The sequence below is a fragment of the Lonchura striata genome, chromosome 35, assembly GCF_050655825.1.
Source record: "Lonchura striata isolate lonStrDom1 chromosome 35, ASM5065582v1, whole genome shotgun sequence".
NCBI classification, from domain to species: domain Eukaryota; kingdom Metazoa; phylum Chordata; class Aves; order Passeriformes; family Estrildidae; genus Lonchura; species Lonchura striata.
This window is the reverse complement of record NC_140737.1, coordinates 10,385,121-10,401,451: the sequence shown is the minus strand read 5'-3', so window position 1 is coordinate 10,401,451 and position 16,331 is coordinate 10,385,121. Positions and strand designations below refer to the sequence as shown.

The window sequence follows — 16,331 nt, the reverse complement described above, 5'->3', positions numbered from 1 at the left end:
ACTAATACCCCATAAGCTAACATGGCCCATAAACACAGTTGTGGAAAAGCTGTGAAAAAATGGGAGGGACTTCACAACAGCAGATTTTTCCAGTCAGCTGTTATTCACGGAAATGAAAAGCCATGAAATAACTGTTTTCTTGTGGAGAAGTCTCCATAACATTAAGAAGAGGAGCTTCTCTTGCTAAGTGAATTAAAGAAAGACTATTCTAGAGGAGGAAAACTCACTGAAAATTTTAGGTTTTGTCTCTTTACATTGTCAGGTTGAATGGAGAGGGGGAGTGTTCTCAAAGTTTTGTTCTGATCTTTATCATGCTCTCTTTTAGTTTTTGTTAAACTTTTTACCCCTTTAAAATTTTGAGCCTACTTTGCCTTTCTCCTAATCCTATCTCACAGCAGGAAATGAATAAGTATATTCTAGTGAGTGCACTGGTAATTAGCCAGCACTGAAACCACCACACTGATTGATGCATTGGCCAAGAAATTTCAAACTGGGAAACTAAACCACTACAGAAACTTCCTGATGAACTTCCCCAGACAAGAGGGAAATCAAGGCAGAGTCATGGTTTGTCACGACTTCCTTGATCCTAATGAACCATGTGGTGCATTTGGAGGTTAGCTCTGGAATCTCAGGACCTGAGAGAAGATTGCACAAACCTTTCCAGGAGTCAAAGTAAAGAGGAAACACCCAAAGTGTCCCAAAGCATTAATGGGACCCACTGAGGTCCATCCCCAACACAGGCTCCTCATGGACTCTTTGGACGAGAGACATGGAGGCCAGAATGGCACAAAAAACTCTCAGATACAATCAGTATGGGAAGAAAAATCCAAAGTACCTTAAACACCTTGAGTATCTCAAAGTATTCATGAGCCCCACTGAGTGTCAGTACAAAGCTCTCAAGGGACTCGTTAAAGAAGATAATTGGGGCCATGATTGCACAAACCTCTCACAGAGTCTGTATCAAAAGGGAAACACCAAGAACCTTAAAACAACTGAAGTACCCTGAAGCATTAATGAGCGTTGTTCCTGACAAAGCCTCTCCAGGGACTAATTACAGCAGATAATTGGAGGCCATGATTGCAGAAAGCTCTCAGTAACTCCAAGTCAAAAGCAAAAGCCAAATTCCTTTGAAAAAACCTGCAATCCCTGGGAGCATGAAGGAGCCCCCAGGGCCATTCCTGACCAAGGCTCCCCAGGGACTCCTTCCAGCAGATCCTTGAGGCCACTGGGATGAGGGCATGGGGGGGATGCTGAGGGCAGGACCAGTGGCTGACAGTGCCCAGCCTGGCTGGGGCTGTGCCAGGAGGCCCCAGGGCCTCAGGACAAGGAGTCTCCTCACAGCCCTTGGTGGCACAGACCCTGCTGTGCCCCAGGGCACCAAGACTTGGCTTCTCTTTGTCCCCACCTGGCATCAGTGCCTCCAGTTCTCTGCTCTGCCTGGGGCCTGGGGCCACTTTCTCAGTCGTGTCCCTCAGTGGGACCCATTAAAAGTCCAAGAAACTTTGGAGTTGGATTGTGACTTTGAGTTCTGGAGAGGTTTCTGCAGCTCCCTCTCAGGGCCTGATGTTCAGGGCCTGAGCACAAAGCCCCAGAGGGTCATTAAAGTCCTTGTGCTGTGTCTGTGCTGCTGAGCTGGGCCGGGCTCCTGGCACAGAGGGTGATCCTGGTAACCAAGCAGAGCTTCAAAAGCACATTTCTCTTGCTGAGCAGCTCTTCTCCCAGCCCAGCAGGGCTGGGGCACAGCACAGAGGCACAGAGAGCTTCAATCAGTCAGGGCTGGGAAGGGGCTGAGAAGTGCCTGGGACAGAATCACTGCCAGCCCTTGGCACAGGAACCTCTGGCTGCAGGACAATGCAGCTGCAGCTCCTGGAGAGATCTCCTAAAGCTGGAACATGCCAATGCCCACAGACCCTGTGAGTGCATTCTCTGCTCATGTCCTGTGCAGAGCAGCCGGGGGTGCCCAGGGCTGTCCTGCAGAGCAGGGTCCTGCAGCCCAGGGCGCTGTGCTGGGCCAGGGACTCTGCTGCCTGCCAGGGACAGCTCTCAGCCGGCCCTGGAGCTGCTCCCAGCGCTGGCCAGGAGCTGTGGGGGGAAGGAGCCACCCTGAGCAGGGCAGGTGCTGCTGCTGAGAGGGGCTGGCTGGGGCAGGGCTGCTCCCAGCTCCAGACCAGCCTGGGCACAGCTCCGGAGGACACTCCCCAAAGAAGGTAAGCCTAGGATTATACGTATATACTTAGAAAACTGTAATCCTTTATTATTGCTATTAAACTCTGGATTAGCTCTCTTAAACTCTTACTGAACACTATTAAAGTGTTATTATATACCTCTATATCTATAATATTTAATTAACTCTAGTACATTTCATTATGGTTTCTCTTAGAATTTAGAAAAATAAACTGACTGTATAAATACATTTTTGAATATTATATAGTCTTTTCAACAGGATGAGGACCTACAACAGGAACATTTTGGTTTTTGTATGCCAGCAGTGATAACGAAAGCTGGGGAAAATAGTCCTTGGACCTACTCCAATGTGTTGAGCCTGGGGTGTGTAACTGAGACAAGTGAATGTCCTTTCAAATGTCCTTGTTAAATATCCTATTTAATCAACCTTAATGAATTCTCGAAATCAGGGGCCGGGTGTGCCTCATCCCCACTGGGACACATGGAAGCTTCCAATAAAGGTCTGGTTTTTACTTTACTGTTCTCATACTGTTGGAAGGGCTTTTTTTGTCCTTTAATTATAGAAAAACAGGGGGTTGAAAGAAGCAGAACAGGAATTGAAATCCCAGAATGACAGAACATTCTGAGTTGAAATGGACACACAGGATCATCAAAGTCACGTTTGAACATTTACAGAGACTCCAGAACTGTGACTTTGGGTGGTCAGTGTCTCTGCTGGGAGCCTCCCAAAGGGCCTTCAGCCACTCCTCAGCCCTGGGCAGCAGCAGCATCACCTCTGCAGGGCCCAGCAGGGCTCTCCTGAGCTGCCCTTGCCCAGCTGCACACAGAGCCTGCCCCAGCCAGGGCCCTGCACACAGGCAGGTTTCTGTAGGGCCGGGCCGAGGGCACACAGGGTGGGATGGGCTCTGTGAGCGCTGGCAGGGACAAGGCACCTCTCAGGAGGGGATGTCCAGGCCCAGGGAGATGCTCAGGGAAGCAGAGGGGGCTGGACAGAGCAGTGCTGGGGGAACAAGCCCATCCAGCCCCTCACCTTCCCTCAGTCGCAGGGAATCCTTTGCCTCACATCTCTCAGTGGCAAACTCTGAGTGCAGCAGGAATGCTGGGGATTTCTGACCTCAGAGAGAAAGGAATGATCTATGGGTAGGATAATAATTCCTTAAACCAACTCCTGCCATCTTTTTCCCCTAGAAGTGTGCATGCAAATGGTACCAAGCTTTTCTGCATTAGGAGTTATTCCTGTGACAAATCCTGAATTTCCAGCCTTGTCCCTCTGGCATATGGCCACAAACCCAGGGCAGCAGGGCAGGGATGGCTCCTCGAGAGCCCCCAAGCACAGCCCTGGCTTCTCCTGGCACACTCAGCCAGCACAACGGGAGCTCAGGCAGCGACCTGGGTGAAGGTTTTCCCAGAGCAGGAACAAGGGTGGGTGAGTCCCAGCAGGACAGGCTGCAGGGAATGGCCCAGGTTTGGCTCCAAGCAGCCTCTCCTGACTTGTCCCTGTCCTTTCTCCATGAACAGGTGCCCTTGTGCAGCCACAGCAAATGTCCAACAGCAGCTCCATCAGCCACTTCCTCCTGCTGGCACTGGCAGACACGCGGCAGCTGCAGCTCCTGCACTTCTGCCTCTTCCTGGGCATCTCCCTGGCTGCCCTCCTGGGCAACGGCCTCATCATCAGCGCCGTAGCCTGCGGCCACCACCTGCACACGCCCATGTTCTTCTTCCTGCTCAACCTGGCCCTCAGCGACCTGGGTTCCATCTGCACCACTGTCCCCAAAGCCATGCACAATTCCCTCTGGGACACCAGGAACATCTCCTACATAGGATGTGCTGCTCAGCTCTTTTTCTTTCTCTTCTTCATCTCAACAGAGTTTTATCTCCTGACCATCATGTGCTATGACCGCTACGTGTCCATCTGCAAACCCCTGCACTATGGGACCCTCCTGGGCAGCAGAGCTTGTGCCCACATGGCAGCAGCTGCCTGGGCCAGTGCCTTTCTCTATTCACTGCTGCACACAGCCAATACATTTTCCCTGCCCCTGTGCCATGGCAATGTCCTGGGCCAGTTCTTCTGTGAGGTGCCCCAGATCCTCAAACTCTCCTGTTCCAAATCCTATCTCAGGGAACTGGGGCTCATTGCTGTTAGTGTGTGTTTGGCATTTGGTTGTTTTGTGTTCATTGTTTTCTCCTATGTGCAGATCTCCAGGGCTGTGCTGAGGATCCCCTCTGAGCAGGGACAGCACAAAGCCTTTTCCACCTGCCTCCCTCACCTGGCTGTGGTCTTCCTGTTTGTCAGCACTGCAGTGTTTGCTCACCTGAAGCCCCCCTCCATGTCCTCCCCATCCCTGGATCTGGCCCTGTCAGTTCTGTACTCGGTGGTGCCTCCAGCCCTGAACCCCCTCATCTACAGCCTGAGGAACCAGGAGCTCAAGGCTGCAGTGAAGAGACTGATGACTGGATGGTTTCAAGAACATTAAAAAGCTGGCCAATTTTGGCAAATCATTTGTAATAAAAGTCATCTTTGATACTTCTTGTGGCTTTCCTTTGGAGGTTCTTTTCCTTTTTTTTTATATTTTAATATTGTCAAGAAAAAATGTCATGGTTTGTGCCATTTCTCATTTTGATTCTCTTCACCTTCCCTGTGGCCACAGACTGTGTCAATTAGGGGCTGTGATCTCAGTGGATTTAAAAGAACTAAAGGATCTCCCAGCAGAGTTTTCTGCAGAGATGCTCTTTTGTTGCCTTCTCTGGAGCTGCAGCAGCAATGTCTGTGTGCAGAGCTGAGGCAGATCAGTGCTGGCACAGCAGCTCTGCTCCTGCTGGCCACACCATTCCTGATCCAGGCCAGGAGCCGTTGGCCTTCTTGGCCACCTGGGCACACGGCTGGCTCATGTCCAGCCTGCTGTCCATCAGTCCCTGCAGGTCCCTTTCTGCCTGGCTGCTGTCCAGCCCCTCTGTCCCCAGCCTGTACCGCTGCAGGGGTTGTTGTGGCCAAAGTGCAGGACCCGGAACTTGGACTTGTTAAACCTCACCTTGTTGGATTTGGGCCCAGGATCCAGCCTGTCCAAATCCCTCTGAAGAACCCTCATGTGCTCCTGCAGGTCAACACTCACATCCCACTTGCTGAACTTCTACAAAGTTGTCCTTGGTTCCATGGATATCCTCAGTGTCACAATATCCCTTTGGTTACACCAGGCCCTGCACTGTCACACTGGTCTCCTTGGTTTTATGGGGCCCATAAATTTGACAATGGACTCCTTGGTTCCATGGGGCTTCACAGTGTCACAATGTTTTCGTTGGTGCTGCAGTTTCACAGTGGCCCCTTGTTTCCATGAGGCCCCAGGGTGTCACAAAGGCCCCATGGTCACATGAGGTCCCACACTGTCACAGTGCTCTCTGTGGTTCCACAAGTCCCGTCAGTGTCACAATGGACTCCTTGTTTCCATGAGGCCACACAGTGTCACAAGGGCCTTCCAGATTCCCTGAGGCCCCAGGGTGTCACAGTGGCCCCTTGATTACACAAGGTCCTGCAGTGTCACAGTGTCCCCTTGGTTCCATGAGGCCCCGCAGTGTCAGAAGGGCCCCTTGGTTCCACTGGGCCCTGGACTCTCCCAATGCTCTCCTTGGTTTGGCAGTGTCACAGTGGTGAAACCCCTCAGTCACACGAGGCCCCGCAGTGTCACCATGGCCTCTGTGGTTCCACCAGGACCCAGTGTCACAGGGACTCCCTGGTTCCATTGGGCCCCAGAGCACCACAATGGAGCCCTGGTTCTATGGGGCTGCACAGGGTCACCGTGGTCCTCTTAGCTCCACGAGGCCCTGCAGGGTCACAATGGCCCCAGAGTGTCCCAATCATCACAGAATGACAGAATCAAATAGGCTGGAAAAGACCTTTGGGATCATCAAGTCCAACCAATGCCCTAATACCGCCTTGTCACCCAGACATGCCACTGAGTGCCACTGGAGAGGGACAGTGACTCTGCCACCTCCCACCTGGCCTGCCCATTCCAATGCCCACTCACCCTTTCTGTGAACAACTTCTTCCTCTTGTCCAGCCCAAACCTCCCCTGGTGCAGCTGAAGGCTGTGTCTTCTTGTCCTGCCCTCCAGCAAATCCACACTCACACCCAGCTTGGTGTCACCTGCAAATTTGGGGATGGTGGGCTCGATCCCCTCCCCCAGATCATCGGTGAAGATGTTAAACAGGACTGGGCCCAACACAGATCCCTGGGGACAGCACCAGGGACTGGACACCAGCTGGGTGCAGCACCATCCCCACCCCTCTCTGGGCCCAGCCTCCAGCCAGCTCTTCCATCTCCCAGCCAGGAGGGAACCTGCCCAAGCCGTGGGCTGCAGCTTTTCCAGGGAATGCTGTCACAGACAGTGTCCAAGGCTCTGCTGAAGTCCAGATGGACACATCCACAGCCTTTCCCACATCCACAGGTGGGTCACCTGGTTATAAAAGGAGATCAGGTTGCTCAGGCAGGACCTGCCCCTCTTAAATCCACACTGGCTGGTTCTGACCCCTCGGCCATCCTGTGGGTGCCCTGTGGTGGCTCTCAAGGTGATCTGTTCCATAACCTTGCCGTGCACCGAGGTCAGGCTGGCAGGCCTGGAGCTCCCCAGATCCTCCTTCCAGCCGTTCTTGGGGATGGGTTCACACTGGCACCTCCAGTGCTCTGGGACCTCCCTGGTGAGCCAGGACTGATGGTAAATGATGGGGAGCAGCTTGAGGAGCTCATCCACCAGCTCCCTCATCCCCTCAGGATGGATCCCATCTGATCCCATACACCTGTGAGCATCTGAGTGGCTCAGCAGGTCAGCAGATGCTTCCTCCTGGATTACAGGGGCCTGTTCTGCTCCCTGTGCCCATCTACCAGCTCAGGAGAACTCTTGTCCTGAGGACAATCTCTCCATATATTGAAAATTGAGTCAAACAAGGTGTTAAGTAGCTCAACCTTTTCCTTATCTTTAGTTACTCTATTTTTCTCTGCATCCAAAAAAGAGTTGAGTTCCTCCTTATCCCACGTTTTGCTATTAATTTATTCATAAAAATATTTTTTATTATTTTTCACAGAAGTGGCCAGGTTAATCTCTTAGTGAGATTTCACCTCTTTCCTTTATTTTCTGCATGACCTAGCAACATCCTTAAACATTTGTTAAGTTGCCTGACCTTCTGTCCAAAGTTGATGCACATTCTTCTTTCCCCTGAGTTCCCACAAAGTCTCCATGGGCAGCTAGGACAGTCATTTTCCTCACCAGGTCATATTTTTGCCACACTGGTACAGGCTTCTCCTTCCCCCTTAAGATTACTTCCTGGAACTCTGTCCATTCTCCCTGGACCCCTTTGTTTTTAAGGGCTGTTTCCCCTAAAAAATCAGTACCTGATTCAGTACTCCCCAAATCTGCATCCTAAATAGGCCAAAGGCTGTCCTTCCTAAATTCCAGTGTGGAAATTTTGTTGCTGCTCCTCCTTCTTTCACAGATCATTGAAAACTTGATTATTTCATGGTCCCTGTGCCCCAGGCAGCCTCTGACGCCCACATTTGATTTTCATATCTATTCAAATTGCATGAGGAGGTGCTTGGATTCAGTGTCAATAGGAGATTGCACATAACAGTGAATTAAAAGGGGAAAAAAAACCTAAATAGGACCTAGGAAATCTTTTCTCACTGACTTGCTACATATAATATATTTCAAATACACTTCTGAATTCTACTTAGCTGCAGAAGATTTGAAAACTTAGATCAAATTGTTTCCAGAGGCTTGATTCCTTAAGGTGTTCTGAATATTAATGAACCCTGGGGCACTGAATTCCTGCACTGAAGAGCTGAAGGCTGAACAAGCCTCTGGAGCAGTAAAATTCAGCAGCAGCCTCCAAGCTGCTGAGGATGTCAGCAGCCCCCACTGAGGCCATCCCTGCCCAGAGGCCCTGGGGGAATGGGCAGACAAGGAGAGCGTCCCTGGGGCTGGGGCAGCAGAACTCAGAGGCACCAGCAGCTCCAGCTGGGAAATGGAGTGTGGGATGGGGCTGTGAAAGCCCTGCCTGGGCTGTGCCAAGCAGGACACACAAGCCCTGACCCCCATCCACTAAAAAACTCTCTCAAGGAGACATTTAAAAGGAATGACAATAATTTGTGTCCTCTGAGTTGGATGCACTGGAGCAATACTATCAAGAGTTTCTCAGGAGCTCTAAACAACAAAACAGCCTTTACTAGGAAATTTAGAAAAATCAGAGAAAATTTGGCAAACATTTTAATATGGCATTCAATCAACAAAAAAAACTTCTCTAAGCATAACTTGGCCCATTCAACTTCACAAACTCTAAGCCTGTTCAATTTAAAGTTAATCAGTATTTGCAAGAGTACAGAAATAGAAGAGGTAGATACAGAAAGAGAGAAAAATAAGATACAGAGAAGCGCACACTCAGCTACCAACTCTTGGATTCCAGCAATGTTCAGATGGAAATTCCAAGAGGAGGGATGAAGAGAGCCTGACAGAGGAATGGTTGAACGACAAGGGACATGATACTGTAAAATTAATCCAAATAGGGAGGGCTACGTGACTGCTGCAAAGTTCGCATGGCCCTGAAGAGTGTGCAGAAAGCAAGATATTGAAACTGCTTAGTATGTAAAAGTAGATAGAGAAGAACAAAGGGGTACTAAGCTGTTCTAACTGCAAGGCCAGCCGGACAGGCATGTATCGATCATAAAGATACTTTTAAGATAATAGTACAAGTCACATAGCAACCAATCATGAGCTTGGCTTTTGCAATATGTATGAGCTAATTAACGAACATATATAAACTGTGTAATCTGTCACAATAAACTGAGACTTGATGATCATGATATCATGAGTCTTGTCTCCCGCGGCATTTCCCTCTAACAACTGGCGCCCGAAAGCAGGGACCTGATCCGAGCCTAAGGCGAGAGAGGTGCTGCGTTGGAGTGCGGGTCCTGCGGCTGGAAGGACGGCGAAAATAAAGAGAAGAGGCGAAACGCTCTTCTCCGCGCCCTGAGTGACCGTAGAAGCGGGCTCAGCCGATACGTGCTGCCGAAGCCTGAAGGAGCCAGCAACGGTACCGACGTAATCATGGAAAGGCAAGCAGCATATGATTTATTTAGTGCTTCTCTTAGAAAAAGGCAGATTAGGGGGATTGACTTAGATAAGGATCTCCCTTCGCTATTGCATCATGCTGAGTCTTACGGCTTTTTCGTTAACCCCCATAGTGTTCATAAACTTTCAGAATGGAGAAGATATAGAGATAAGTTGTGGGAATTAGTGTTAGATGAGGATAAACCGGGCAAGAAAATGAGTAAACTTTGGAGAGTGGTTGATAACGAATTGTTAATGTGTCAGGCAGAAAAGAGGGCGGTGGAAGTGATACGGACAGCTCTGGAGAAAAATAAGGAATGTAAACCCTCGCTTCTCTCCAGTGAGCCAAACCCTCCGGTTCTCACAAATTTTCCCATTCCCATCTCTGCTTCTGAAATGCCTGTACCTCCCATAGACACTAGTAGCATTGAGGTGCTGGAAATTGAGATCCAAATTGCTTTATGGCAACGGGACTGGGATCCCGAATTCACTTTTTGTGAACGGGAATCAGGTAGAACGGAGCAGGCGCGGGGCCAGACAGAGCGGGGCCGGCCAGCACCGAGCCGGAGGCGAGCCCGGGGCGGAGCGGACATCAGCCGAGAGACGGAAGGCTCCTTGCTGCCGAGCAGCAGCGCAAGGGGGGAGAGGGGCGTTCCTGGGGCTCAGCCGCGCTGGAGCCGGAGCAGGCGGGGCGCGGCCGTGGCGGGGGTGTCTCTTCTCCCATCCACAAGGTGACACAACAAGGACGGGAGCGAGGCGGCGCCGCCCCTCATCTCCCCGCAGCGCCCAGCAATGGCGGCGGAGATGGCGGCACAGTCCTGGTTGCCATGGCAGCGACAACGCCGAGAGCAGCAGCGCCACCGGTGGCGGGATCGCAACACTACAGCAAAAATTTCAACAGCACCTTCCCAATTTCTTACAAGAGTCAGAAGACGTAATGAAAAAGTACAGCAGTACCGAGTGTTTTCCAAGATACCAAGAAGGATGACCATTATGTGAATCAATGTTATTTCAAATATGATATAGATAAAAATCACTGTATAAAGATAGAAATTTTAGTAATGATTTAATTACCAAAAGTGTCTCTGAAAACAAAGAGTTAAGAAAATGTCATCTGATGGAATTTTAGTATTGAGTTTGTAATCTCTGTCTTTGGGTTTTTATAGATAATAATATAAGTAATGGTGATTTTTAAGTTTTATAGATAATACGATAAATAGTGATTGTTAAGTTTTTGTAAGTAATGATAAGTAGTGATTGTTACTAATGTTATATGAGTGCTTTAAAAGGATTGTCTTAAACTATTTTAAACATTTCTTGTTAATAGGTTAATCATAAAATGTGAGTTGTCTGATTTTTGTGATAAGAATTATTATTAAGGTATTAAGGTATTAAGGTGTTGTTATAGTATTTACAGTCAGTTTTCATATGTTTTATTGTCTCTATAGGTGATTGATTACAAGATGTTTTTTCAGGATCCTGTGTTTTTGATTTTTTAACTACTCATGTGTTTTCTTTATCCAATCTTTTATGCAGCTGCAATTCATCTTCCTTTAAAAATTCATTATCCAAATTTTAGTTCAAGATTTCAGACTTCAAATTTTCAGATTTCTGAAGAAAGGGTTTGTTGTATTTAGAGAATTTTTGTCTTGAAAGAGATTTTAGACAGGTTCAATTATTTGATAGTTTGATAAATTTTTAATAATAAGGTTTTTTACTTATAACTGTTATTTCTAGGACTTTTGTTTTATAATGTGTTAAAACATATCCTCCAATTAGAGTTTGAGCTCTGGCCAAGCTCTGGCTCTACGTGGATGGTGTGATTGACCCAGGTGTTTTCTGCATCAAAAAGTATTCAAGTCCTTTTGGCTTAACAATTTGACCATGTAAGGCAGCTGAGCCTCAAAAGGAGTTTTGGAGAAACATGATCCGGACATGTTTTATCCAAATCTCTGTTGTTTTAAGGTTTATCAGCTGCTGCAGACTCTGGGATGACAATTTGATAGTGTAGCACTTGGTAACTGTGATTTTATATGTAATATTAATTGTGTATTATCTGATTGATTTTTATTTGTTGTTAGTTTCTTTACTATATGAATTGTTTTGTTCTTGATGTTTTTTCATGTTTATTATCAAGATGTTGATATTTCCATTTCTTCATGCAAATTTTAAGAAACAGAATTGAGAGAGGGCCCTCCAGTCCCTGTGGGGAGTGTTGAGTTTGTTTGTGTTTTAGCAGGTGCAGAATCTGGATAGATTTCATTGAAGAATGTTAAACTTATCAATTTCAAGAGAACACTAATCTCTCCACAAGTAAATCAGAGGATGCACAGCAAAAGTGGATTGTGCAAAGATTTGTGTTTCACCCACAGAAGATTGTAGACTTTGGGTTTTTTCATAAGTGTGTTTTTAATTATGTTATAGACTTTTTTTTACTAAGTTTTAATGAGTTTTAGTAATGCCTGTGATTTTTCTGTTCATTTTACCATTGCTTTTCAATGGCAAAAGAAAAAGAGGGACAATCAATTAGATAATCAAAAGCATAACATTAAGTTTATCATAAATATAGTTTGTATTTAGAATTAAGTTTGTTCCTTTCATGTTAAACAGAACAATCAAAAACATGAGAAATATGAAGTGGGGTGCACTTCTGTAATACTAACCTCATTTTTCACCCCACGAGTTGCTTCAGTGCAAGCTCTCACACAATTAAAAATCCTAGCCTACTGGACAGAAAAATAAATTAATATTTCATCTAAAATGTTAAGTGAGCTTGCCACAAATATAGGTAGTATCTGTCATGCAGTTCTGCAAAACAGAGCAGCTGCCACTAATTTACTTCTTCTAGCCCAAGGTCATAGTTGTGAAGAATTTGAAGGAATGTGCTGTATGAACTTATCTGATCACTCTACATCCATCCATAAGCAAATACGAAAATTGACCGAGCTAACTCAACAGTTGAAGGTGGAGGACGGATTGGGCTTGGAAGGCTGGCTGAAAGGATTGGGGATTGGACCATGGTTGAGGGACATCATCAAATATGGCATAATAGTTCTAAGCATAATTGTGATACTTTTGCTTGCTTTGCCCTGTGTGTTTACTTGCTTACAAGGCTTGATGCAGCAGCTTTTGCAAAAAATGCCGAATGCACACCTTCTTGTACAAAAGGAAAACGGGGGAGATGAAGAGAGCCTGACAGAGGAATGGTTGAACGACAAGGGACATGATACTGTAAAATTAATCCAAATAGGGAGGGCTATGTGACTGCTGCAAAGTTCGCATGGCCCTGAAGAATAGATGATGTGCAGAAAGCAGGATATTGAAATTGCTTAGTATGTAGAAGTAGATAGAGAAGAACAAAGGGGTACTAAGCTGTTCTAATTGCAAGGGCAGCCGGACAGGCATGTATCTATCATAAAGATACTTTTAAGATAATAGTACAAGTCACATAGCAACCAATCATGAGCTTGGCTTTTGCAATATGTATGAGCTAATTAACGAACATATATAAACTGTGTAATCTGTCACAATAAACTGAGACTTGATGATCATGATATCATGAGTCTTGTCTCCCGTGGCATTTTCCTCTAACATGCCACAAAGGCCTCTTGGTCTCACGAGGCCCCACAGTGTCACAATGGTCCTCTTGGTTCTTTGGGCACCCAGCGGGTCACAATGGTCTCACTGGTGCCATGAGGCCTCACAGTGTCACAATGCTTTGCTTATTCCATGGGGCCTTATAGTGACACAATGGTCCTTATGATCCCATGAGTCCCCTCAGTGTCACAATGGTCTCCATGGTTCCATGGTGCCCCACAGTGTCACACTGGTCCCTTGGTCTCACAGGGCCCCACAGTGTCACAATGTCCACAGTGGCAGTGGAGTGGAGGATGTAATTGCTACTTCTCTAACTTCACTGGTTTAAACTAACAGTCCAGCAATTCTCACTTCTTATAAAGAAGAATGTACAACAATTATTATCTACATGAACAGTACGTGAGAACTCCAGTAGAAATATGTAAAAATTAGGAGGCAGATAAAACTTTTAAAGTAACTTTAAAACATTTAAAAGAGCATGGTGATATTACACTGCCTTCCTGTGATATCGCACACGCCTGTGATGTCTCGCAGCCTCCTGAGATGTCACAAGGACATTTCTGTGATGTCACACAGCTCTCTGTGATGTCACAAAGACATCTCTGTTATGTCACACAGCCATCTCTGTGACGTCACACTGCCCCTCTCTGTGATGTCACACAGCTCTCTGTGATGCCACACAGACATCTCTGTGTTGTCACACTGCCCCTGTGATGTCACATTCACCCTGCAATGTCACAGTTGGTTCTGTGATGTTGCAGCCTGCTGCATGATGTCACACAGCCCCTGAGGTATCACACAGAGTCCTGTGATGACACACTATTCCTTTGATGTCACACAGCTCTCCGTGATGTCACACAGACATTTATGTGACATCATATTGCCCCTGTGATGTCACACAGCTTCCTGTGATGTCACACAGCCCCTGTGATATCATACTGTTGCACTAAAATACAAAAAAACTCATGTACTCATATTAAGATTAAAAGAGTAAAAGGAAGTAACAATTATTTTTTATTTTTGTAATATATGAAATTTTAAAGTGGCAATGGATTGGAGGATGTAATTGCTACTTCTCTAACTTCACTGGTTAAACTAACAGTCCAGCAATTCTCTCTTCTTATAAAGAAAAATGTACAATTATTACTTACAAGAGCAGTGCATGAGAATTCCAGTAGACATATGTAAAAATTAGGAGGCATAGAAAACTTTTAAAAGAACTTTAAAGCATTTAAAAGAGCAGGGAGATATTACACAGCCTTCCTGTGATGTCACACACCTCTGTGATGTAACACACCTCTGTGATGTCACACAGCCTCCTGTGATGTCACACAACCCTGTGATGTCACACAGACATCTCTGTGATGTCACACAGCCCTTGTGATGTCACAAGGACATTTCTGTGATGTCATACAGACTCCTACGATGTTACATGGACATTTGTGTGATGTCACACAGCCCCTGTGATGTCACACAGCTCTCTGTGATGTCACACAGCCTCTTGTGATGTCACACTGTTCCACTAGGACACAAAATAACTCACACACTCTTATTAAGATTAAAAGAGTAAAAGGAAGTTACTTTTATATTTTATTTTTGTAATATATGAAATTTTAAAAGCGGCAATGGGTTGGAGGATGTATTTGCTTCTTCTCTAACTTCACTATTTAAACTAACAGTCCATCAGTTCTCTCTTCTTATAAAGAAGAGTATACGGCAATTATTATTTACATGAACAGTGCATGAGAACTCCAATAGAAATATGCAAACATTAGGAGGCAGTGAAAACTTTAAAAATACCTTTAAAGCATTTAAAAGAACATGGTGATATTACACAGCCTTCCTGTGATGTCACACAGCCCCGGAGATGTCACACACTCCTGTGATGTCAGACAAACATATCTGTGATGTCACACCCCCATAACGTCACACGGACATTTCTGTGAGGTCACACAGCCTCATGTGATGTCACAAGGATATTTTTGTTATGTCACAAAACTTTTGTGATGTCACACAGCCATCTCTGTCATTTCATACTGTCCCTGTGATGTCACACTGACATCTCTGTGATTTCATAAAGACATTTTTTGTGATGTCACACTGTTCCTTTGATGTCACACAGCTCTCTGTGATGTCACACATTTATGTCATCTCAAACTGCCCCTGTGATATCACACAGATATCTTTGTGATGTCACACAGACATCTCTGTGATGTCACACTGCCCCTGTGATGTTGCACAGCCTCCTGTGGTGTCACAGTGACATCTCTGTGATATCACACATCCCCTGTGATGTCATAGATCCAGCTCTATGATGTCACCCTGTGATGCCATACAGCAGTGTTGTGATGTCACAGAAGACTCCATGATGTCACAGTCACCCTGCAATGTCACAGTCTGTTCTGTGATGTCACAGCCTGCTCTATGATGTTACACAGCCACCTGGTGATGTCACAACACTCTGATGCCACAGAGCCACCCTCGATGATGCCAGAGTCTGATCTATGGCCTCACACCATATCCTGTGACATCACAGCAAGCTCTGTGATGTCACAATTGCCTCAGTGATGTCACAAAATCATCAAGACCTCAGTTATATTGAAACTCTGAAGTTTCTTGTACTTTAAAGAGATCCCTGTCAGGGACAGGACTGAGACAGTGTCCCCAGGCTCCAGTCAGAGCAGAACACTGGAGGCAGTGATGACAGCAGGGCACAAGCAAGGGAAAGGTGTCTCTGGTGCTGAGCAAACCTGGATGTGTTTCAGGAATGCAAAGGGCCCAGGCCTGAGCCCCAGCCCCTGGCAAGGCAGATCCTGTCCCTCCCTCATTGCTCAGGTCTCTTCCCGGGATGGGCACTGGCATGTGGGGATGTGCAGTGCCAAGGGCAGGACCATGGGGCGGCCCCTGCCAGGCTGCTGAGCAGGGACAAGGAGGCACTGAGGCCCCAGGGCTGCAAGGGTCACTTGTTCCCTCGTGGCCTCAGGCCCAGGGCCAGCAGCCATGGCCAAAGGGCTGCACAGGTTGGCTCTGTCAGGGCCTTGCAGCTGCTGCACATCCCTGAGCCCTCTGCAGCCCAGGCTGTCCCACGGTGTTCCTGCCCTGCGCCTCTGTCCCTGCAGGCTGCTGTCATCCCCCTTCACATGAGTCTTTTCTTTCTCTGGCTGTTCTCTGCCATGTCAAAGGATCCACCATCTCTGGAACCACCCTTCAGTCCTTCCCAGGGCTCTCCTCTGCTGTCCTCAGTCTCCACCCCACTGGGCACAGAGCTCCTGTGTCCCTCTAGAGTGGTCAACTGCCTGAGGCCAAGAGCACCTGGACAAGAGGGACAGTTCTTTTCTACAGGAAGGAAACCACAGAGCCCCAGTGCTGCGTCCCACCCTCGAATCCACGGGGACAGATTCCCTGTGGAGCCCGGCCAGCTGGGCAGTGGGGCGAGGCAGGCAGAGGGAAGGAACTTCT

At 47.1% G+C, this 16,331-nt stretch overlaps 1 protein-coding gene across 1 annotated transcript; it reads left to right on the top strand.

Annotated features, from left to right (window-relative positions):
* The first annotated feature begins 3,725 nt into the window (after window positions 1–3,725).
* Window positions 3,726–4,658, top strand: LOC144246368 (olfactory receptor 14J1-like). The gene has a single exon (XM_077783753.2). The coding sequence runs from the start codon at window positions 3,726–3,728 to the stop codon at window positions 4,656–4,658; it is 933 nt and encodes a 310-aa protein (XP_077639879.2).
* The last annotated feature ends 11,673 nt before the right edge of the window (window positions 4,659–16,331 follow it).

What these genes read in the sequence shown, in the direction of transcription:
- LOC144246368 (XM_077783753.2), top strand. Translation starts at nt 3,726, where the DNA reads ATGTCCAACAGCAGCTCCATCAGCCACTTCCTCCTGCTGGCACTGGCA.